This window comes from Onychostoma macrolepis, chromosome 06 (assembly GCF_012432095.1).
Source record: "Onychostoma macrolepis isolate SWU-2019 chromosome 06, ASM1243209v1, whole genome shotgun sequence".
NCBI lineage: Eukaryota > Metazoa > Chordata > Actinopteri > Cypriniformes > Cyprinidae > Onychostoma > Onychostoma macrolepis.
Window position 1 is genome coordinate 29,769,040 of NC_081160.1, and position 23,450 is coordinate 29,792,489.

Sequence of the window (23,450 nt, forward strand, 5' to 3'; positions counted from 1 at the left end):
TGAGGTTGTCATGTGCAGATCGCAAAGATGAGATCAACCTCTATTCCCAAGACACAAAATCACATAGTATAAAATGAGGTTTTTCCGTCGGCTTCCTTTACACCAGATTGAAGCGGCTGCAGAGATATTGCTGTAAAGACAACTGAACTTTATGTGAATTTGTTGATGCAACTGAATTTTATTTTGAGATTAGCATTGTTCTAGGCATCCTAGTTGTATTTCTAAACAATGTTTAACCTCCTACATTCTCTTTTTTCCAGAAAGCGGTGCAATCAAATATGAATGTTTCACTGGTGGGTAACATCACACAACCCAAGTATCTGCGGGACAGCTTTAGCACAGCGGTGACTAAGAATGTGATCGTGGTCGGTTTGTGCATCTCCATCAACTATATCAACGGCACGCTCGTCCACACCTTCATCAAGCATGAGATCTTTAACGGAAACCCTCGCTACATTCTCTTCATTCACATGGTGTTCAACGACATGATTCAGCTGATGATTGCAGTCGTCCTTCACGTTTTAAGCTACACTGTGTTTACTCTCAATATCTCTTTCTGCTGTGTTTTACTGATCAGCGTTATATTCACAACACTCAACACACCGCTGAATCTTGCTACCATGGCTATAGAACGCTATATAGCCATCTGCAACCCTTTACGTCACGCTCAGATCTGTACCGTGCGTAAAACGTACATCCTTATTGGCCTGATCTGGGTCCTGAGTGCCATTCATGTTCTTCCAGACCTGTTCATCCTGTTGGCTACAAAACCTCTAGCATTCTTCTACAGCAGTATCCCCTGTGTCAGTGATAACGTGTTTGATAACCCATACATAGTACAAAAGAAAAATATCATGTACATCATTTATCTGACCTTCGTGTGGCTCACTATAGTGTACACTTACTTAAAGATCATGTTTGTTGCAAAGGCCACAAACTCGGATGCTCGCAAAGCTCGGAGTACCATCATCCTTCATGGGATCCAGCTTCTGATGTGCATGCTAACGTTTGTCGGGCCCTTCCTGAACAGTCTGCTTTTGGAAATGTTTCCACTGTTTATTATGGATACAAGATTCTTAAGTTATTTAGTCATCCAAATAATGCCCAGGTTTATCAGTCCAATTGTGTATGGTGTGAGAGATCAAACGTTTTGCAAATACCTGAAAAGATACTTACTGTGTACAATGTTCAACATCAGGAGAAAAATACAAAATCTCCAATCCAGTGGGAATTTGGCAAAAGTTGGCAATAAATCCATTTGAAAGTTCACTATATCAAAATATTGTAAAGAAACATTGTCTTTGTGAGCAACGTTTGTGAATGAATCTGATTTGTGGACCTGTGTGAAAGAAATGATTTAATAAATATATACTGCACTCAGGGATTGAAATGAACTTTTTCACTCACCAGCCAATTTGGCTACTAAATTTTTAAGTTACTGGTCAAAAAAAAAAAGAAGAAGAAACCAATAGCTTGAGGCTGTCTACACCGGACATGACAAAGCGACCGTTGCAAATCATTTTGTTTCAGTACTAGGGGTTTGTGATATTGCCAAATAATAACATCTCAATATTTTCTGGGATTTTATCGATAAAGATAATTAGACTATATTTTGCTGAGTGTGTTATTGTGGTGATATCTTAAGGACTACTGTGGACAGCTGACTCCTATTGTTTTTGATATTCTTCATATTCTGTGTGGTCAGTGCACAGCAGTGATAGAAATTAATCTTTTCCAATATGTTTACATTTATTTTTACCTTTTATGGGCATTTTTACCTTTATAACGCCATTTTTTTCTAAAAGTGTGCATCATCTCTTGAGTCAAATTCTTACATTTAATCAGTCAATTATAATAATAATACATTTAGGCTGTTATTAAAATGAAATTAGTATCAACAAAGTTAATCTCTGTAGAAGTTATACCAGTATTTACACGGTTAATGCAGCTTAGAGGGATGCTAACCATGGTATGCTTTAACCTGCAGTTACAAATGCATAAATAATGTTTTTATATTTTAAACATGAAATGTTGAATACTGATATTTGAAATTATTTAGAAAAATGAAAAAGATACTTTAAATGTAAAATTAAAACCGGCAGTAGGTGGCATCAAGTCACTGTTAATAAGTGAGTCATTGCGATTGAACCGAATCATTTAAACGGTTGATTCATTCATTCAGGAAAATGTTTGGAATGATTTTTGTTGGCGAAATATTTGGCTTGCATGAACTTCCCCAAGACATTAATGAGTGAACATAATTTTCAAAAAGTGTTCTTTTCAAACCCTGACTGCAAGACATGCACAGTGAGTGACTCCTGCATTGACTGGCACACAATTTTAAACTAGAAGTACCCAGTTGTTTAATTATCAATGAGAATGGATCTTGTTTTGCAGGGAAAATGCCATTTTTAAAGTGAGAAATTGCATAAGATATTGAGACCTTTTTAGGGATGTGTTTAGGGTTGGCAGATACATGTTTTAAGCATAAACAAATGAAAAATAAATGCTTATTCAGAATGTGTGATGCACTTCACAGACATACTAGCATAAAAAAAAATGTCAGTGGAAATATTCCTTTATATGAATTCAACAGGCCAGCAACTCCTCATGAGAGACACATTCACCACGGCCTTCATTAAGAACTTCACCTAAAACAATGCTGTTGCTGTGTTTGGAATGATTTTTGTTGGCGAAATAGAGAAAAAACAGCCAATATGGTGTCTAAAACGTAAGTATCGTGATATTAACCTATTATTTATTGAACTGTTTTATAAAATCAATATCACATTTGTAACCATGCTGATTTTTTAAGAAAAAACGGAACTGTTTGTGTGATATTAACAATATGAAATGATATAAATATATACATTTTTGCCCCATTATCTTGAATTATGTGATCATTCATATTAATAGACTGAATCATGCAGTGAAAGAACGCACTCTAGCTTAGTTGCTTATATGTGCACACCTTATTTGGTTTTTGCAATATACTCAATAATGTCATGATGTCTCACGAGTTCAGTATTTGCGCTAAACATGCGCAGATTTGGCTTGCATGAACTTCCCCAAGACATTAATGAGTGAACATAATTTTCAAAAAGTGTTCTTTTCAAACCCTGACTGCAAGACATGCACAGTGAGTGACTCCTGCATTGACTGGCACACAATTTTAAACTAGAAGTACCCAGTTGTTTAATTATCAATGAGAATGGATCTTGTTTTGCAGGGAAAATGCCATTTTTAAAGTGAGAAATTGCATAAGATATTGAGACCTTTTTAGGGATGTGTTTAGGGTTGGCAGATACATGTTTTAAGCGTAAACAAATGAAAAATAAATGCTTATTCAGAATGTGTGGCAGCTGTATATGCACTTCACAGACATATTAGCATAAAATGTCAGTGGAAATATTCCTTTATATTGTACAATGAAAACGCACATACATTACTCAATCAGTAGTTTTAGTTGGACTTTTTCTTTTTGTGCAAAATCTGACTCATTTTCTGTGGATGTTTGTGTAAATAGTTTAAATGATAAGCTGGAATTCTCTCATCACATACTGTATCAGATCACATACCATGTTCTATTAACTGTGTTTTCTCATTAATATGACCTGTAATGTTGGATATACTACGAAAGATGCATGGTGACCAGCCAGATCACAAGAAATACTTCTCTAGTACCCTGGCCCATTAGTCAAGCTGATATCACCTCTGTCTGACAGGGGGGAAAGTATCTATCTATCTTATAATTGATATAATTAATATTTCAATAAATTGATATTACCTCCATTTAAGGAAATGTCATCAGTTATGTCAAATAAAGAAAAACCCCACAAGCTTAGTGAAATGTACATATATTGGAAAAATAAGAATTTGGACACAGTAAACATGCCCCTAAAACTGGGCCTATTCTGATATATCCTATTTCAAAATCTTATTTTTCTCTTATACATTTCACTAAGCTTGTTTTTTTCTCTCTCTGTCTCTATACTTTCCCTAGTGACATAACTGACATCATCACCTACAATCAGAGTGCAGGAGCATTTAAAAAGCTGTCATGTCTTCACAGAACTGGTGCTTGCCAATCAGGGGTGAGTGCTGGACAGGGGTGAGTTCTGCGGTCTGACTAGTTACTAGTGACTAGAAAAGGTCATTTTTCTATTCATTTGTTCTATTTCTATTCATTCATGCTGTGCTAACTATCCCAGGTGAAAAACAAGTACACTTCCATAATGTACTTAAAGTGCTCTATTTTTGCGCACTAATTTTGTACTTAATATACTAAAAATGATCCTTTAGTGCTTCTTAAGGTCAACTTAAGATCATCTAAGTGTACTCAACAGTGCTATTTTGAGACACCATGAATATGAACTAAAATGTACTTTTAACATACTATCTTTGCATTTAAAAAATTTATTTAGTTACCACTTGTAGTACACTTGAACCATATCTTTCATACACTAGTACACTCAAGTGTACCACTTCCTTAAATTTATATAGTGCTTTTCTGGGTACTCAAGTAGTACCAAGCAGTTTATAGCAAGTAGTTGATGTTTTTATCTGCATCATAAGCCCATAATCTTATACACATTATTGTGCATGGAATCATAACGTGAACAGTTGTTGCTTCATTTTTATAACTGATTTATACATATTAATTCATTGCAAGTGTGTTAAAACTGGTTTATGTCAGTGTTTGTGTATCATACAAACATCTTATATGGATATCTTTGCTTTTTAAATATCTTTGCTATCCCATAAACATGTGATAAATTTAATAATGAAGGTTTTAATGTTATACTGTAGGTTTTTCAGTGGTTCATTTTTAAATTATTATATTAGGTGCACCACCAGTCATAAAAAAAATATTTATATTTATTTTGATTGATGCTTTTATCCAAAGTGGCTTACACTGCATTCGAGATACCTGCTTAACCAGACCTACTGTTTATTCTATAATATTACAAACTGTATTACATAGTGTGTAGACAGATAAACAGAAATAGATCTAATAAAAGGTGTATCTCGATTGCAATGTAAGCCACTTTGGATAAAAGCATATTGTGCATTACATCTGTTTTTCCTCTTTTAAGGCCTGCGTGATGAATTCAACAGGCCAGCAACTCCTCATGAGAGACACGTTCACCACGGCCTTCATTAAGAACTTCATCGTGGTCCTGGTGTGGCTCCTCCTCAGCTACATCAATGGCAGCGTCGTGGCCACCTTCTTCAGACACCACATCTTTTATGAGGACCCTCGCTATATTCTATTCATACATATGGTGATTAATGACGCGGTGCAGCTCACTGTAACCATCGCCCTGTTTGTGGTCAGCTACATCTTGTACACTATCAGTGTAGGAGTGTGTTGTTTCTTTATCCTGGTGGCTGTGTTCACCACCCGCAGCACGCCTGTCAATCTGGCCGGCATGGCGATCGAGCGTTACGTCGCGATCTGCTATCCTCTGCGTCACGCGCAGATCTGCACCGTGCGCCGCGCGTACATGCTCATAGCGGTCATTTGGTTCGTATCCGTGGTTCCTGACATCACTGACCTTTTCGTGACTTTAGCCACAGAGCCTCTGAGTTTCTTCCAAACTAATGTCTTTTGTCTCAGACAGAATGTGTTCAAAGACCCTGTGCTGCTGTACAAACGCCAGACGTTCGACGGCATTTATTTCTCGCTGGTGTTCCTCACGCTGCTCTGCACGTACCTGCGGATCGTGTTCGCGGCTCGCGCGCTCTCCACCGAGAGAACTTCCGCCAACCGCGCGACCAACACTATCTTGCTTCACGGGGTTCAGTTGCTGATGTGCATGCTGTCCTACGTGTCTCCTAGCGTGGAGGGCGTACTGAACATCATCTTCCCGGGACGCATCCTGGAAATCCGTTTCGCCAGCTATCTAATTGTCTATATTTTGCCACGCTTTTTAAGTCCAGTCATATACGGAGTGCGGGATAAAAAGTTCCGCAAGTGTCTGAGGAGGTATTTTGTGTGTGGTCTCACTAGAATAGACACGAGAGTAGAGTGTAAAGATGAAGAACATTAAAAGGATCTGTAACATAACAATTTTCCTAATATTATAATGTGCCAAGGGTTTGGAATCATAGTCTGATCTTTAACAAATTGTGATTCTGTCTTAGCAAATGTGTAGTTTTAAATGATTCCCCACCTTTTCTTTACAATGTTTTAGGTTTTAATCATTCTCTGCGTTTTGTTTATCACAGATATTCAGAAATGTTTTACTTGAATAAATTCTAGCTTTATAAAGTGTTATGTAGGCCTATAGACCACCATTGATTTGAAAGTATGGACTTGTGCTATACATTTATTTGCATGTCTATCTATCTATCTATCTATCTATCTATCTATCTATCTATCTATCTATCTATCTGTCTGTCTGTCTGTCAGTCTATCTATCTATCTGTCTATCAATCTGTCGGTCTATATCTATCTATCTATCTGTCTGTCTGTCTTATCTATCAGTTCCTTGGTACATCAAAAATGTTATTTAACTGAATCACTGAATCAACATAAACATCAATTTATACAAACAACACCAATTTTATGGTTTAATCAGATGGAAATAGCCCTTTAAGGTTGCAGGTTAACATTTTTTACAGTGTAATTAAGCAATGTTTTTATTGCTTTAAATGGAATATGTAAAAAAAAAAAAAAAAAAAAAAACTTTAATAACTTTAAATGAATAAATCCAACAATAAATAAATCCAAATTATATATATATATATATATATATGTATGTGTGTGTGTGTGTGTATATATATATATATATATATATATATATATATAGTGATAAACTGTTTGTTTATTAATTAATCATGAATGCATAATCAATGCATTTCCTTTCATTTGTATTTGTCACATTTATATACTGAACAAAATTATAACCGCAAAACTTTTGTTTTTGCCCCATTTTTCATGAGCTGAACTCAAAGATCTAACTGTGCGTTCACACCAGTCGCGACTTTGAGACTTTGACATGTTACCCATTGAGCATTGGGATGCTCTGGATCGGCGTATACGACAGCGTGTTCCAGTTCCTGCCAATATCCAGCAACTTCGCACAGCCAGTGAAGAGGACTGGACCAACATTCCACAGGCCACAATCAACAACCTGATCAACTCTATGCGAAGGAGATGTGTTGCACTGCGTGAGGCAAATGGTGGTCACACCAGATACTGACTGGTTTTCGGACAATCCTCAGGTGGTCTGTCGGGTTTCATTTGTAGACGGTCCAGATTTATTTCTAAGACTTTTACTTTTTAAAGAATTGATCTGATTTATGTTTGCTTCACTAGGCTATTTTCAAATTTAACTTCACAAACGCGCAAATTTTACTAATATATCCTTATGCTGTAAACATAACATTGTGGGTGGGACTAACAGAAACGGACGAATCATCATTTTGACAAGTGTATGATGATATGCACCTATAGGAAGAGTGAAAACTAAGAAACGACCTGTAATAGAGTGGGGAACTATAACGTCACTTTGTATGCGGATCGGAGGTTAGCATGAAACTGGTTCCCTCGACAAAAAGCCAATGGGATTTTTCCATAGGCTTTTGGATAATCACAAAACAAATAAGCTCTGTGTTCAATCATAGTTCATGAAACTTATACGTTTTGTCCATCAAGATAATCTTCACAAAATAATATAACTTTGACGAATTTTGAAGCCTAAATAAAAGCACCAGAACTAAAAAGCTAAACTTAGGCTATAAACGAACTACAGCACCACGGTCGCTCGCCTTCAGCGTCACCACCATCACAATACTGACAACTGTTTCAAACTTATTTTTAACATGTTCAGTGAAAAGGATTTACTCTATATATGAATTTTAATCCATGCTACATGAACCATTTCATATAAACTGGAATAAATACAAAACTAGAGCCAAACTAAAACTGAAATGAGACATTAGTAATAAATAGTATAGACGGTTTCAACGGCAACAACATAAACAAACGTTACTTTTGTGGCCCTAACTTAACTTCCGGTAGACATCCAAATACAATCAGTAACAACAGCTAAGTCCCTCTAGAGTAGATTGTTTTGATAACAAGCAAAATATGTTTGCTGCGTAAATCAGACTGACTGACTTTAAAAAATGCAAATTTATTCTCTGCCAGCAGGAGGCACTTTAAAGCGGGAGAACTAGAGGTTTCCCCGGAAACAGCTGTTGGGCTGTATGTTACACAAAGCAGCGCTGAGCTTACAAACGCTGCTTTATCAGGCATATAACTTGCTAGATGAAATGAAAATGACATCGAACATTTTCTAAAGACAGTTGTCCTTCAGAAATACAGTGATATAAAAGCACCCGCGCCTCGTTTTGATTTTTAAACGTGCATTACGTGCTCATGTTTATTCAACGAAGCCATTTGAATATTCGGTCTGTTTTGATATCGTGGCGGGTCGCCACAAATAAATAAATGTATGTGAAACACATCCCACAGCACAACAACCTGAGCCCAACTTCATTACTGATCACTTATCACTTTAACTTTAACTGTGTTTGTAGCCGGCGCCACTAACAAGACCGATAAACAAACACAGACCGGAAGTTAACTGCGGTCCAGGCGCGTGCGCCCGATGAAACCGTCTATAGTGAATAAATTAAATAATCTTAACTAAAGGACATTTAAAGCATGTATTTCTGTACATTTCGAAATAAGGTGCATTAAAAGTGAATAAATCCTGGATTAATATGAATATTTTAATTAAAAACGTATCCTCGCTCGGCGGACTGTGCTGGGAGGAACACGAGGGAAACGTGGAGTATAATCAATGGTCTTTAATCCATAGACTACAGGGTACATCTTCAAGGAAACGGCAGGAAACACACGAACCTAACTAGTAGACCCAACAAACACTAACTGAAAGGACTGGGGCTTTTAAAGACAGGCAAATCAGGGGAAAACAAGACACACCTGGAGCAAATTAACACAATCAGACTGGGGAGAAACTGGGTCACAGGGAACAAAAACACAACAAAACAGTCCAGGGGTGTGACATTACTCCCCCCTCCCGGAAGGTGCGTCCTGGCACCGTGGAACAACAGAGGGGGGGGGAAACGGGTGGGAACAAAGGCGGAGGCTCAGGAGGAGGACGGACACCTGGGAGGGGGCCAGCTGGCAGAGACCAGGGAGGTGACGAAGGAGGGAGGAGCCAGGGAGGAGACAGGAGGGATCCGGAGCAGGAGGCGCCCAGCAGGACCCAGGCCACAGCCATGATGGCCCATGGTGGAGCCGACGGTGGGAGGAGCCATGGAGGAGGAGTGCGAGGCTGAGACGGAGAGCCGAAGAGCAAGGGCGACGGGGAGGATCCGGGGGTCCTAGGCGGAGCAGATTGTGCCGGCGACTGACACAGAGGCGTGGGTACGGGAGGCCGCGGTGGAGCCAGAGCGACAGAGGAGAGAGGAGGAGCTGAGGGGATGAAGGAGCCTGACGGAGCCGGAGGGACGAAGCGAAGACGGAGGAGTGGAGTCCCAAGGTGCAGGATGGTCGACGCCAGACCAAGGCCGGAGCCGGAGGGACGAGGGAGCCCGGCGGAGCTAGTGGACTGCCGGCCACGGTGGAGAGGAGGGAGCTAGGAGCCATGGTGGAGCCGAGGGGTCTCCGGGCCTCGGAGGCTGGAGGCGGAGTCGAGGGAAACTCTGACCATGGCAACGCTGGAGGATGGTAGTCCCGCCGAGCTCACACCACATAGATGGTGGGCTGAGGGCGAGCAGAGGGGCTGCCAGACAACAGCGGTGGAGGAGGCAGGAGTGGGTGGGAGGGTGGGCATTTGAAAGCTTCCAGAATTCCAGGGCTGACCTCAGAAACAGGAGCCACCACTGGAGGGCGCTCTAGAGGCGCGGGCTCTGGGTAACGCTTAAGGGGAGCGGACACTGGAGTTGCGCTCTGGAAGCGCATGCTCTGGAGGACGCTTACGGGGAGCAGGCACAGGAGCCTTCCGACCCTTGTTGTGGCACAATCCACGCGCCATACTCGGCTCACTCTCAGCCGCGGTGCAGGGGGCGGAGCTCCTCTCCGCGCTCAAACAGTCTGTGACGTTCTCCCCAAGAACTGGCTCACGCACCTTGCACGTCATTGTAGCTCCAGCTCCGCGGCAATCCTCAGCTCTGTTGCTCCGTGCGGCAATGGCTCGTCGGTCGCGGCAGGCGATGGCTCTCCGTCAGCGTCTCTGGCATGTCTCCGTCATGCGCTCCATGCAGCGGGGAGATGGTGGGCTGGGCACAGGGCCTGGAGTGGATCTGGCGAGATCATCCCCAGGAGGCGGCGAATTCCGCTTGAGGACCATCCTCGGACGACAGCGCTCTGCATGCGGCATTCAGGCTCGTGTCATAGAACGCGCAGAGCGCGTCGTCCGGCTATCTGGTGGTGGTAGCTAACATCAGGAACAGTCTTGTATGGTCCTCGAGCGAACGCTCCCCCTGCTCCAGCAGGAGGAGGAGGAATTCGGGGCGAAGGAGGGGATCCATAAAGACACACAATGGAAACAAAAAACACTGGGTAAAACGAGAAACAAAACGGAGGGTACAACAGAGATCACTGTAAGTTAGGTCGGGTCTTCTGTCATGGACTGTGCTGTGAGGAACACGAGGGAAACGTGGAGTATAATCAATGGTCTTTAATCCATAGAACACAAGGTACATCTTCAAGGAAATGGCAGGAAACACGAACATAACTAGTAGACCCGACAAACACTAACTGAAAGGACTAGGGCTTTTAAAGACAGGGAAATCAGGGGAAAACAAGACACACCTGGAGCAAATTAACACAATCAGACTGGGGAGAAACTGGGTCACAGGGAACACATGGGGAGCAAAAACACAACAAAACAATCCAGAGGTGTGACACGCGTATTTAATCTTTGAAATAACAGCAGAGTGAGCGAGTTTTTGGATATGGTAAGATTAAACTTATTTTAGTGAACAAAGTACCACATTTCAGCTATCATTTTGTTAGGGTGGATACACAAAATGTTATTTTATCCTTGCTTCTTGGAAATCCTCATCTATATGCTTTCTAACAGCTTCATGTTGCCTTAAACATTTAATTTTAACGTGGCTTTAAGCAATATACATAATTAAACTTTCACCACGTAAAGCCGGTAAATGTGGTGTTTACATGTAATAATCGTAATATGAGTTTACCTTATAGTACGAACCCAGAGTCTCTGCATCAGTAGGAAAGCGATAAAACGTGCTTCTTCCATCCGAAGACGTGTCGCATTTTTTGCAATGCGGGAAACTATTCATTGGTTATTCTAAAATTAATTGTATTACAAATTATACTACAATTGGAAAATACTGTAAATTGATAAACTGTTCGGTGTTATGGCGTTGAATGTCTCCGACAGCGCCTGTAGTCCCATTTAGCAGCTTGTTAGCAACCGTCTTTTTTAAGAAACATAACAGTTTTAAAAATCACTAGTGTGGTGTAACTGGTGTGTTTTATGTCATAGAATAAAACGTGAAAGTATCTTGAGCTTGTGTGAACCACGGACCTTATTTAAGGGGTTTAACCAAAATCCCATTCAAAAAACCCATTGACTCTGGGACAATGGAACCGGAAGTGCTAAAATGCTAACTCGCTTCCGGGTTTTCGCCTACAAAGTGACGTCATAGTTCCACCACTCTATTGACCATGAAAACAAGCGTTTAATATTTTTAAATAAAGTTACAGTGAAATAAGACGTTTATTAGTATAGTTTAAATTACATCCATTTGGAAATTTACAAACTCATTGGGTGGGCCACAGATGAAAGTGGGTACTGCGGTCGCGGTACATTATAAAAGTAGCCCCAAAAACCGCAACCCACAGCTCTGTAATTTTTCCCACGACTGTATTTTCAAAATAGCCCACCTGTGCCGCTATCCTGGCAACACTGATTCGCTGTACCCTCATCACACAATGATAGATAACCTTCCGCGCTGCGATGACTGGAAGAAGTTGGAGTCAAACCTTATCAAACGATTAATTTGCGTTAAAAAAATATTAACGTTGACACCCCTACAAAAAACATTTATTCAGTAGTGCTGTTAAACGATTAATCACGATTAATCACATCCAAAATAAAAGTTTTTGTTTACATAATATATGTATGTGCACTGTGTACATTTATTATGTATATATGAATACACACATACAGTATATATTTTGAAAATATTTACATGTTTATACATTTATATATTCATATTCTTATATTTTATATTATATATAAATATATTTAATATATAAACATAACATATTTTTCTTAAATATATACATGCATGTGTTTGTATATTATAAATATACACAGTATACACACATATTATGTAAACAAAAAACTTTTATTATGGATGCGATTAATCGTTTGACAGCACTAATATTCAAGCATATTTAACAGCAAATTTAACATGTGTTGGTATACACCTCTGTTTACATACATTCGTCCCTGGGAAAAACAAAAATTGTGCTAATGTCAAAACCCTGAAGAGTTTTCTGTGCATCCTCCAATCAGCTACCCTGATCTATAGCACATCCATAAAGTATATAAGATTCACCACAGGCCTGGACTGTTAGATAGGGCAGGAGGCATTTTAGGTAAGAGGCTTAACTAACTAACATCTCTATAAGATCTAGTTAGATATTTTTAAATGAAGCAAATAGGAAAATAACATTATACTGAGACAAATTGTGCCTTACAAGACATGTTTATGACATTTATTTCTTTCAGTAACCAAAAGCATAGCTGTTTAAGTGTTAGTATTTAATTGTGCAGCAGTAGCTCTAACAATAGAAATAGTAAATTGTGCATCCATATGATTTCAGGTGTTATATATACCCATATGCCACTATAATAAATCATAATCATGCATGTGTTTTTATATGACTTTGACTGTAGTTACTTTATGTAAAAGATGAATGGTACAATGTAGAATGTTATGTGTAGTTGTGTACACTGTCTATAATGTGTGCTTTATCATCTCAGGTTGAGAACATGAACTCCAGCGCTGTCTCAGAGTACAGTAACTCCTCTTTACTCCTCCTGAATGCCATACCGCGGGACAGCTTCAGCGCTGCTCTCACTAAAAACATTGTGGCCATGCTTGTGTGGCTGGCGCTCAGTATCCTTAACTGCAGTATGGTGTCCACTTTCCGCAATCACAGTTTCTTCTATGAAGATCCACGTTATATCATGTTTATCTGCATGGTCATTAATGATGCAGTACAACTGACGCTGGTCACCGCCTTGTATGTGGTTAGTATGGAGATGAAATATGGGGCCAAAAAGGACTTAAAGAACACTTAGAAATGCCCAAGTGCAATTGCATTGGATACAAAATATCAAACATGTGGTGACTTATTTTAAATATTTCAAGCAAAACTAAGCAATATTTTCAAATATTATCACAATTTAAAATAACTGTTTTCTGTTTGATTATATCTTCAAATGTACTTATTTCTGTGATGCAAAGCTGATTTTTCAGCATCATAACCCCAGTCTTCAGTGTCACGATCATTCAGAAATCATAATAATTTGCTGATCTGCTCCTCGTTTCTTATTATCTATTTATTATCTTTCCCCCACAAAAGTAGAAAGTTGAATCATTTGTTGCAACAATTTTCATACCACTAAAATTTTAAACTTTAAATGTTATTTTTTACTTTTTTATTCTTAGTTTAAAACCGAGTGTTGATAACAGTTGTGCTGCTTTATATTTTCGTAATACATTCTTCCAGGAATTGTTTATGAATAGAAAGCTCGAAAGAACAGCATTATTTGAAATATAAATCTCTTGTAGCAAATTAAAAAAATAAATAAATAAAAAAAAAAAAAAAAAAAAAAAATGCTTGCAAGTGAATATCTTTTCTATTTCGTTTCTATTCTATTTTGTTTTTAGAATGTTAAATCATTCACTGTAAAAAAATGTATACCACAAAAATTGAAACTTGACTTTAAATGTTTGAATTTTTACTCACAAAACTGAATAAAAGTGACAAGACGATTTAAAAACAAATGTGTTTCAGTATAATGACTCTATAATGAAACAATGCCATTTCTAATGTGCATGTTGTTTGTGTTCTTTTCTTTCTGTTCTAGGTGAGTTATGCCTTCTCAAAGATCCTGGCATCTGCCTGCTGCCCGCTGATCATGACCGCTGTGACGACCACGCGCTCCACCCCGCTCATCCTGGCCGGCATGGCCCTGGAGCGCTACATCTCCATCTGCTTCCCTCTCCATTACAGCCACATCTGCACGGTCACCCGCACCATGTGGATCATCGGAGTCGTATTCCTCCTGAGCTTCACTCCACCTCTCACCGATCTTTTCATCAGCGTGGCCAAAGAACCACCACTGTTCTTCCACACGTCCATTTTCTGCGATCACTCACTCCTATTCCGAGACCGTTCAATTTATTACAAGAACTGCGTGTTTGACAGCGTGTATTTCTCTTTTGTCTTCTTGACTTTGCTTTATACGTACTGTAAGATCATGCTGACGGCCCGTGCGGCCTCCACTGACCTGGTGTCAGCCAAGAAGGCCCGAAACACAGTGCTGCTCCATGGGGTTCAGCTGTTGCTGTGCATGCTGGCGTTTGTCGTGCCGTCCATGCAGGCTCCGCTCATACAACTGTTTCCAATGTATGGCCTAGAGATCCGTTATGTTAATTTTCTTCTGGTCTACATTATCCCACGGTTTCTCAGTCCTATGATTTATGGATTCAGGGATGAGAAGTTTCGCAAGTATTGGCTCAAATACTTTGTCTCTAAAGCACACAAAGTAAATCCGGACAGATATTTCTCTCAAAAGCCTGGATGATGTTTTGTTCATTTCTGTGCCACATGAATGATTTGTAGGTGACACTGATTTCTGGAGTAAAGAAATATTTCAGAAATCGAAAATTTCATTTTAACAGGCTATGTTGATATAGAAAATTATATGATCCAAAAGATAAAATCCATATAATTGTGTATTTAAAACTAAAAGACCTGTTTGAAAAGAAGCCCTTCACACTGCTAAATTGTTAAACACTTTTGGCACTATACAAACTTTGTATAAAGGTTTATATTAATATATAAGACAGTAGTTAAAATTACAATTTCAAGTTAAAATGTGTATATGTATGTGTATGAGCAAAGTATATTGTTGCTATAATTGGCGTTCTTGTTTGTTTGTTTGTTTTTACTTAAAAATACAGTATCTTAAAAATATCCAAAAAAGCATCTAGGACATGCAAACCTTGATCGGCATTGCATCATTTTAAAGAAGGTCATGTCCTTTAGAGAGCACACCCATTGCATCATCATAAGGATATATAAAGTACAGGCTATTCCGTGTCATGAAATTTGTAAAGTCTCACCACAATCACATGAATGTCTCTTTCTCTTCAGCTGTCTTTGTTATGGTTGATACAAATACATTAATAATTATTTTTTTTCATGTTAATGTAGTATATACAGTGCTTTGAGTGAGCTTGTACAACTTTATACTGATAATTAAGATGCTATTATTTCAATGTTAAATTTGTGTACTTAAACTAATTTAACCATTTGAATTCATCAGCTGTTGCAGCTTACAGGATCATAATGAACAGCACCATTCCAAAGGATCTGTTTTATGACATGTTCATCAAGAACTTCATCAGTGTAGTCCTCGGACTAATCATCAGCTATATCAATGGGACATTTGTGCTTGTCTTTTTCAAAAATACCATTTTCTGCAGTGACCCAAGATACATTTTATACATCCATTTGGTAATCAATGACATAATTATGCTGTCCATTTCTGTGTTCTTACAAGTTGCAGCATATGTGTTTCGTAACGTCAATGTATCTGTTTGTTCTCTTGTGCTATTATTTGCAGTTATAGTCACCAAGAACAATCCACTAAATCTGGCCTGCATGGCCATAGAGCGTTACATTTCCATTTGCAAACCATTACATCACCCACAAATATGCACAGTTCGCAGGACCTACATTCTCATCTGGTTCATATGGACTCTGTCAGCAGTGCCAGCTTTCAGTGATATATTCATCACATTATCAACTCAACCAGCAAGCTTTTTCTCAACTGTGTTTTTATGCCACGGATTGTTCATTTACAACACCTGGCAACACACAGTCAAAGATACTGTGTCGAATGTTGTGTATTTGTCATTTGTGTGGGTTACGCTGATCGTCACGTACTTCAAGGTTCTTTCCGCAGCAAACGCTGCTAGTGCAGATCGAGTGTCTGCTAGAAAGGCCCGGAACACGATACTGCTGCACGGAGGTCAGCTTTTACTGTGTATGATGTCCTACGTCACCGCACTCGTAGATTCAGCACTTGTAGATCTTTTTCCTCAGAGTCGATCAACTATTCTCTTTATTCTGTATTTGTTGTCAAATGTTCTACCAAGGTTACTAAGCCCACTAATCTACGGCTTGAGAGATAAGCAATTTTCTAAGCGTATCAAAGTGTATTTTTATTGCAAACAAGTAAGTACACAGATAATTCCAGTGAAGTAAGCTATGAACAGAATGTGTTTTATTTTTACATTTTATATCTGGCGATATTAAATGAGTGATTTTCTTCACTCATGATAAATATTAAACTAAAGATAATATCCATGCGTGACATGAAGATCTTAAGTTCTTTCTTTGGACTAGATTAGTAAAGTCTTTAAAGAAGCCTAGAGAGTTTCACGAGTTAACACTTACATATAATAAACAGAGTAAAGGTTATGCGTATTTGGCCTGCTGTCAGAGGGGAGGGCTCCGAGTTCAGAATTTGTCCCGAACCCTGTTAATTAGGCTGATTACTGATTGTGCTCCTCTCGTGTTAATCAGATTAATTATCTGAACGTGCTCCTCCCGAACTTTGTTAATAAAACATCATAACTTTCTTTTGCTATCTCCTAGATATGTGTTTTGACTAAAAGGGGATTTTATGCTGCTTCTGAAAAGCAATAGGCCTATGACAATGACACGTGAATAGACTGTGAGAATGTTTAAAGCACCAAAAATATTTTTAAACCCATTCACAACATTACAAAGTCTATCTAATTGGGTGATCTATTTCTTAGTTCAAATGCCCGATGAACAGTTTCTCTTATTTTATGAGACCCGTGTGAGGCAGCTCATTAGTGAATGTTTGACAGTCTCCTTATATTAAACATATATTTACATTTTAATACATTGTGAAACAGATAATGGATGATGAAGATTTAAAGCAATTTTGGTAACACTTTAGAATGCTGTTTCATTATTAATGAATAACTACACAGGAACACACGAGTAACGCAATATTAGCACCCCAGTAACTAGTATCTATCAAGAGACTCTGATTAATGAATTAGTAATTAATAGTGCTTAGTCGAATGTGGTAGTTCACTATTAGCTAATCAGGAACTATTATTTTTTCATACCTCCCTAAGAACTACTGTATACAGGTTCATAATTAATATGAATAATACATAATGTATAATTAACTCTAAAGTGAAGGTCATGGTAACCCCGCTAGTAATGACGTAATGAAAAGTAAGCTTTTGAGGGTTTTGTAAAGTATTGGATAGTAATTATTCAGGTGGTACTACATCCTTCCTGTAACGGAGCCGACAAGACGAGAGACGTGCGGATCCATTTGCAAGCTTTATTAAACAGAGACGTGGTCAAAACACAGGCAGGGTCAAAACACCAGCAAACAGGTATGGCATGTGCAAGACACAGAGTAATCATTGGGCAAGCTTGGGTCTACGATAGGCGAACAATATCCAACAGGGCAAGGCAGAGAGATAATCCAGGTACACAAGCAATAGTCCAAGTGAGGTGCAAACAGAGTCCGAACGGCAGGGCAAGGGGTTAATCCAGGAAACACGGGCAAGAATAAAAAACACTAGAAAACAGGCAAGGCAAGACTATGACGACTAAGTGAGCTCCGTAGAGTAGCTATCGCTAGGAGAGTGATATATGCGTACAATACTCGGCGATCTGCCTGAGGAAGTCCATGGTTTAAGTAAGCTGTGTGATCAGTGCAACCAGCTGTATGATCAGTGCAATCAGCTGTGTGTGTGTGTGTGTGTCATCAGTGTAATGGATGATGGGAATTGTAGTCTGGATTGATGTGCAACAGTTAGTGTGGTGCAAGAGTCAGTTGAGTCAGTTGGTGGTGAGTAAATTGAATTCCTGACATAACTGTTAAACATACTTAAACATAGCTGTTTAAGTGTTAGTATTTAATTGTGCAGCAGTAGCTCTAACAATAGAAATAGTAAATTGTGCATTCATATGATTTCAGGTGTTATATATACCCATATGCCACTATAATAAATCATAATCATGCATGTGTTTTTATATGACTTTGACTGTAGTTACTTAATGTAAAAGATGAATGGTACAATGCAGAATGTTATATGTAGTTGTGCACACTCTCTATAATGTGTGCTTTATCATCTCAGGTTGAGAACATGAACTCCAGCGCTGTCTCAGAGTACGGTAACTCCTCTTTACTCCTCCTGAATGCCATACCGCGGGACAGCTTCAGCGCTGCTCTCACTAAAAACATTGTGGCCATGCTTGTGTGGCTGGCGCTCAGTAACTTTAACTGCAATATGGTGTCCACTTTCCGCAAGCACAGTTTCTTCTATGAAGATCCACGTTTTATCATGTTTATCTGCATGGTCATTAATGATGCGGTACAACTGACACTGGTCACTGCCTTGTATGTGGTTAGTATTGAGATGAAATATGGGGCCAAAAATGACTTAAAGAACACTTAGAAATGCCTAAGTGCAATTGCATTGGATACAAAATATCAAACATGTGGTGACTTATTTTAAATATTTCAAGCAAAACTAAGCAATATTTTCAAATATTATCGCAATTTAAAATAACTGTTTTCTGTTTGAATATATCTTCAAATGTACTTATTTCTGTGATGCAAAGCTGAATTTTTAGCATCATAACCCCAGTCTTCAGTGTCACATGATCATTCAGAAATCATAATTTGCTGATCTGCTGCTCTTTTCTTATTATCTACACTCTCAGAAATAAAGGTACAAAAGCTGTCACTGGGGGCGGTACCTTATCAAAAGGTACACTTTTGTACCTATTAGGTTCAATATATGTACACTTTAAGTACTAATATGTACCTTTAAGGTACCAAAATGTACCTTTTGAAAAGGTACCGCCCCAGTGACAGCTTTTGTACCTTTATTTCTGAGTGTATTTATTATCTTTCCCCCACAAAAGTAGAAAGTTGAATCATTTGTTTTTTTAAATGTTATTTTTTACTTTTTTATTCTTAGTTTAAAACCGAGTGTTGAAAACAGTTGTGCTGCTTTATATTTTCGTAATACATTTTTCCAGGAATTGTTTATTAATAGAAAGTTCAAAAGAACAGCATTATTTGAAATATAAATCTCTTGTAGCAAATTTTAAAATAAAAAAAAATAAAAATAAATTGCTTGTAAGTGAAAATCTTTTCTATTTCGTTTCTATTCTATTTTGTTTTTAGAATGTTAAATCGTTCACTGTAACAATTTTTACAGTATACCACAAAAATTGAAACTTGACTTTAAATGTTTGAATTTTTACTCACAAAACTGAATAAAAGTGACAAGACGATTTGAAAACAAATGTTTCAGTATAATGACTCTATAGTGAAACAATGCCATTTCTAATGTGCATGTTGTTTGTGTTCTTTTCTTTCTGTTCTAGGTGAGTTATGCCTTCTCAAAGATCCTGGCATCTACCTGCTGCCCGCTGATCATGACCACTGTGACGACCACGCGCTCCACCCCGCTCATCCTGGCCGGCATGGCCCTGGAGCGCTACATCTCCATCTGCTTCCCTCTCCATTACAGCCACATCTGCACGGTCACCCGCACCATGTGGATCATCGGAGTCATATTCCTCCTGAGCTTCACTCCACCTCTCACCGATCTTTTCATCAGCGTGGCCAAAGAACCACCACTGTTCTTCCACACGTCCATTTTCTGCGATCACTCACTCCTATTCCGAGACCGTTCAATTTATTACAAGAACTGCGTGTTTGACAGCGTGTATTTCTCTTTTGTCTTCTTGACTTTGCTTTATACGTACTGTAAGATCATGCCCGTGCGGCCTCCACTGACCTGGTGTCAGCCAAGAAGGCCCGAAACACAGTGCTGCTCCATGGGGTTCAGTGGTTGCTGTGCATGCTGGCGTTTGTCGTGCCGTCCATGCAGGCTCAACTCATACAACTGTTTCCAATGTATGGCCTAGAGATCCGTTATGTTAATTTTCTTCTGGTCTACATTATCCCACGGTTTCTCAGTCCTATGATTTATGGATTCAGGGATGAGAAGTTTCGCAAGTTTTGGCTCAAATACTTTGTCTCTAAAGCACACAAAGTAAATCCGGCCAGATATTTCTCTCAAAAGTCTGGATGATGTTTTGTTCATTTCTGTGCCACATGAATGATTTGTAGATGACACTGATTTCTGGAGTAGAGAAATATTTCAGAAATCGAAAATTTCATTTTAACAGGCAATGTTGATATATAAAATTATATGATTCAAAAGATCAAATCCATATAATTGTGTATTTAAAACTAAAAGACCTGTTTGAAAAGAATCCCTTCACACTGCTAAATTGTTAAACACTTTTGGCACTATAAAAACTTTATATAAAGGTTTATATTAATATATAAGACAGTAGTTAAAATTACAATTTCAAGTTAAAATGTGTCAGGGAACACAGACTCAGACAGATGTTAGGTAATAAAAACCCTCAACGGTTGTATTTATTGACAGTCAAGTTCAACAAGATGATATGGACGTTAGGAGACAGACGAGACTCTGGATGGAATGATAACTGGATTACCAGACTGAAGATCACACACACAGCACGGAGAGGTAAGTATTGGGGTCCAGGAGCGGGGGAAACAGGTGAGTGAAGGAGAATGTTCTAGAAGATTGTTGGAGACGAAGTACAATCCTTGGAAGGAGAAGATTCACACTTGGTGAGTAGAATAACGTTAGCATCTGTGATCCACGAGGGAGACCAGACAATGAGTGAGTGCTGGGTGCGTGCTACATGACATGTGTGGCTGATTAGTATTCGGGTGATTGGAAGTGTTGAGTGGTGGTGGAGCCTCGTGTAACCGTGACAAAATGTGTATATGTATGTGTATGAGCAAAGTATATTGTTGCTATAATTGGTGTTCTTGTTTGTTTGTTTTTAAAAATATCCAAAAAAGCATCTAGGACATGCAAACCTTGATCAGCATTGCATCATTTTAAAGAAGGTCATGCCCTTTAGAGAGCACACCCATTGCATCATCATAAGGATATATAAAGTACAGGCTATCAAGTATTTCTTTGATGTCAGAGGCCATAGCAATACGGCAGGTTAGTTTATGCATTCCGTGTCATGAAATTTGTAAAGTCTCACCACAGTCGCGTGAATATCTCTTTCTCTTCAGCTGTCTTTGTTATGGTTGATACAAATACATTAATAATTTATTTTTTTCATGTTAATGTATTATATACAGTGCTTTGAGTGAGCTTGTACAGCTTTATACTGATAATTAAGATGCTATTATTTCAATGATATTGCACTTAAATTTGTGTACTTAAACTAATTTAACCATTTGAATTCATCAGCTGTTGCAGCTTACAGGATCATAATGAACAGCACCATTCCAAAGGATCCGTTTTATGACATGTTCATCAAGAACTTCATCAGTGTAGTCCTCGGACTAATCATCAACTATATCAATGGGACATTTGTGCTTGTCTTTTTCAAAAATACCATTTTCTGCAGTGACCCAAGATACATTTTATACATCCATTTGGTAATCAATGACATAATTATTTTGTCCATTTCTGTGTTCTTACAAATTGCAACATATGTGTTTCGTAACGTCAATGTATCTGTTTGTTCTCTTGTGCTATTATTTGCAGTTATAGTCAACAAAAACAATCCGCTAAATCTGGCCTGCATGGCCATAGAGCGTTACATTTCCATTTGCAAACCATTACATCACCCACAAATATGCACAGTTCGCAGGACCTACATTCTCATCTGGTTCATATGGACTCTGTCAGCAGTGCCAGCTTTCAGTGATATATTCATCACATTATCAACTCAACCAGCAAGCTTTTTCTCAACTGTGTTTTTATGCCACGGATTGTTCATTTACAACACCTGGCAACACACAGTCAAAGATACTGTGTCGAATGTTGTGTATTTGTCATTTGTGTGGGTTACGCTGATCGTCACGTACTTCAAGGTTCTTTCCGCAGCAAACGCTGCTAGTGCAGATCGAGTGTCTGCTAGAAAGGCCCGGAACACGATACTGCTGCACGGAGGTCAGCTTTTACTGTGTATGATGTCCTACGTCACCGCACTCGTGGATTCAGCACTTGTCAATTTTTTTCCTCAGAGTCGAACAACTATTCTATTTATTCTGTATTTGTTGTCAAATGTTCTACCAAGGTTACTAAGCCCACTAATCTACGGTATGAGAGATAAGCAATTTGCTGAGCGTATCAAAGTTTATTTTTGTTGCAAACAAGTAAGGACACAGATAATTCCAGTAAAGTAAGCTATGAACAGAATGTGTATTATTTTTACATTTTATATCTTGTGATATTAATTGAGTGATTTAATATTGATTGAGTGATAAATATTAAACTAAAGATAATATCCATGCGTGACATGAAGATCTTAAGTTCTTTCTTTGGACTAGATTAGTAAAGTCTTTAAAGAAGCCTAGAGAGTTTCACGAGTTAACACTTACATGTAATAAACAGAGTAAAGGTTATGCGTATTTGGCCTGCTGTCAGAGGGGAGGGCTCTGAGTTCAGAATTTGTCCCGAACCCTGTTAATTAGGCTGATTACTGATTGTGCTCCTCTCGTGTTAATCAGATTAATTATCTGAACGTACTCCTCCCGAATTTTGTTAATAAAACATCATAACTTACTTTTGCCATCTCCTAGATATGTTTTGACTAAAAAGGGATTTTATGCTGCTTCTGAAAGTCAATAGACCTTTGACAAAGACACATGAATAGACTCAATGTTTAAAGCACCAAAAATCTTTTTATACCCATTCACAACATTAAAAAGTCTATCTAATTGGGTTATCTATTTCTTGTTAGTTCAAATGCCCGATGAACAGTTTCTCATATTTTATGAGACCCGTGTGAGGCAGCTCATTAGTGAGTGTTTGAAAGTCTCCTCATATTAAACATATATTTTAATACATTGTGAAACAGATAATGGATAATGAAAATTTAAAGCAATTTTGGTAATACTTTAGAATACTGTTATTAATGAATACTATTGTAAGGTCCACAAATTTGGTCCAAGGACGGTATCCAATCGTGGGTGAAGGTTTCCTGCGCGTTCGGCCTTTTCAGCGCGCAAAATTGTTCAGTCTAGGTTAACTTCAAATCTGACTCC

General features: G+C 38.5%; 5 protein-coding genes and 1 pseudogene across 5 annotated transcripts; all 6 read left to right on the forward strand.

Annotated features, from left to right (window-relative positions):
* The first annotated feature begins 326 nt into the window (after positions 1-326).
* Positions 327-1,262, forward strand: LOC131543070 (odorant receptor 131-2-like). The gene has a single exon (XM_058780285.1). It carries the CDS (start codon positions 471-473, stop codon positions 1,260-1,262), a length of 792 nt encoding a protein of 263 aa, XP_058636268.1. The 5' UTR covers positions 327-470.
* Positions 1,263-3,966: 2,704 nt separating this feature from the next.
* LOC131542735 (odorant receptor 131-2-like) lies at positions 3,967-6,407 on the forward strand. Its single transcript, XM_058779678.1, has 2 exons — positions 3,967-4,094; positions 5,097-6,407. The coding sequence occupies exon 2, from the start codon at positions 5,106-5,108 to the stop codon at positions 6,051-6,053; it is 948 nt and encodes a 315-aa protein (XP_058635661.1). The 5' UTR covers positions 3,967-4,094; positions 5,097-5,105; the 3' UTR covers positions 6,054-6,407.
* A 6,392-nt stretch (positions 6,408-12,799) lies between these two features.
* On the forward strand, positions 12,800-15,307 carry LOC131542676 (odorant receptor 131-2-like). Its single transcript, XM_058779577.1, has 3 exons — positions 12,800-12,847; positions 13,008-13,277; positions 14,121-15,307. The coding sequence occupies exons 2-3, from the start codon at positions 13,017-13,019 to the stop codon at positions 14,838-14,840; spliced, it is 981 nt and encodes a 326-aa protein (XP_058635560.1). The 5' UTR covers positions 12,800-12,847; positions 13,008-13,016; the 3' UTR covers positions 14,841-15,307.
* Positions 15,302-16,528, forward strand: LOC131543071 (odorant receptor 131-2-like). The gene has a single exon (XM_058780286.1). The coding sequence runs from the start codon at positions 15,608-15,610 to the stop codon at positions 16,526-16,528; it is 921 nt and encodes a 306-aa protein (XP_058636269.1). The 5' UTR covers positions 15,302-15,607.
* Positions 16,529-18,594: 2,066 nt separating this feature from the next.
* Positions 18,595-20,430, forward strand: LOC131543072 (odorant receptor 131-2-like; annotated as a pseudogene).
* An 872-nt stretch (positions 20,431-21,302) lies between these two features.
* LOC131543073 (odorant receptor 131-2-like) lies at positions 21,303-22,589 on the forward strand. Its single transcript, XM_058780287.1, has 2 exons — positions 21,303-21,390; positions 21,646-22,589. Exon 2 carries the CDS (start codon positions 21,669-21,671, stop codon positions 22,587-22,589), a length of 921 nt encoding a protein of 306 aa, XP_058636270.1. The 5' UTR covers positions 21,303-21,390; positions 21,646-21,668.
* The last annotated feature ends 861 nt before the right edge of the window (positions 22,590-23,450 follow it).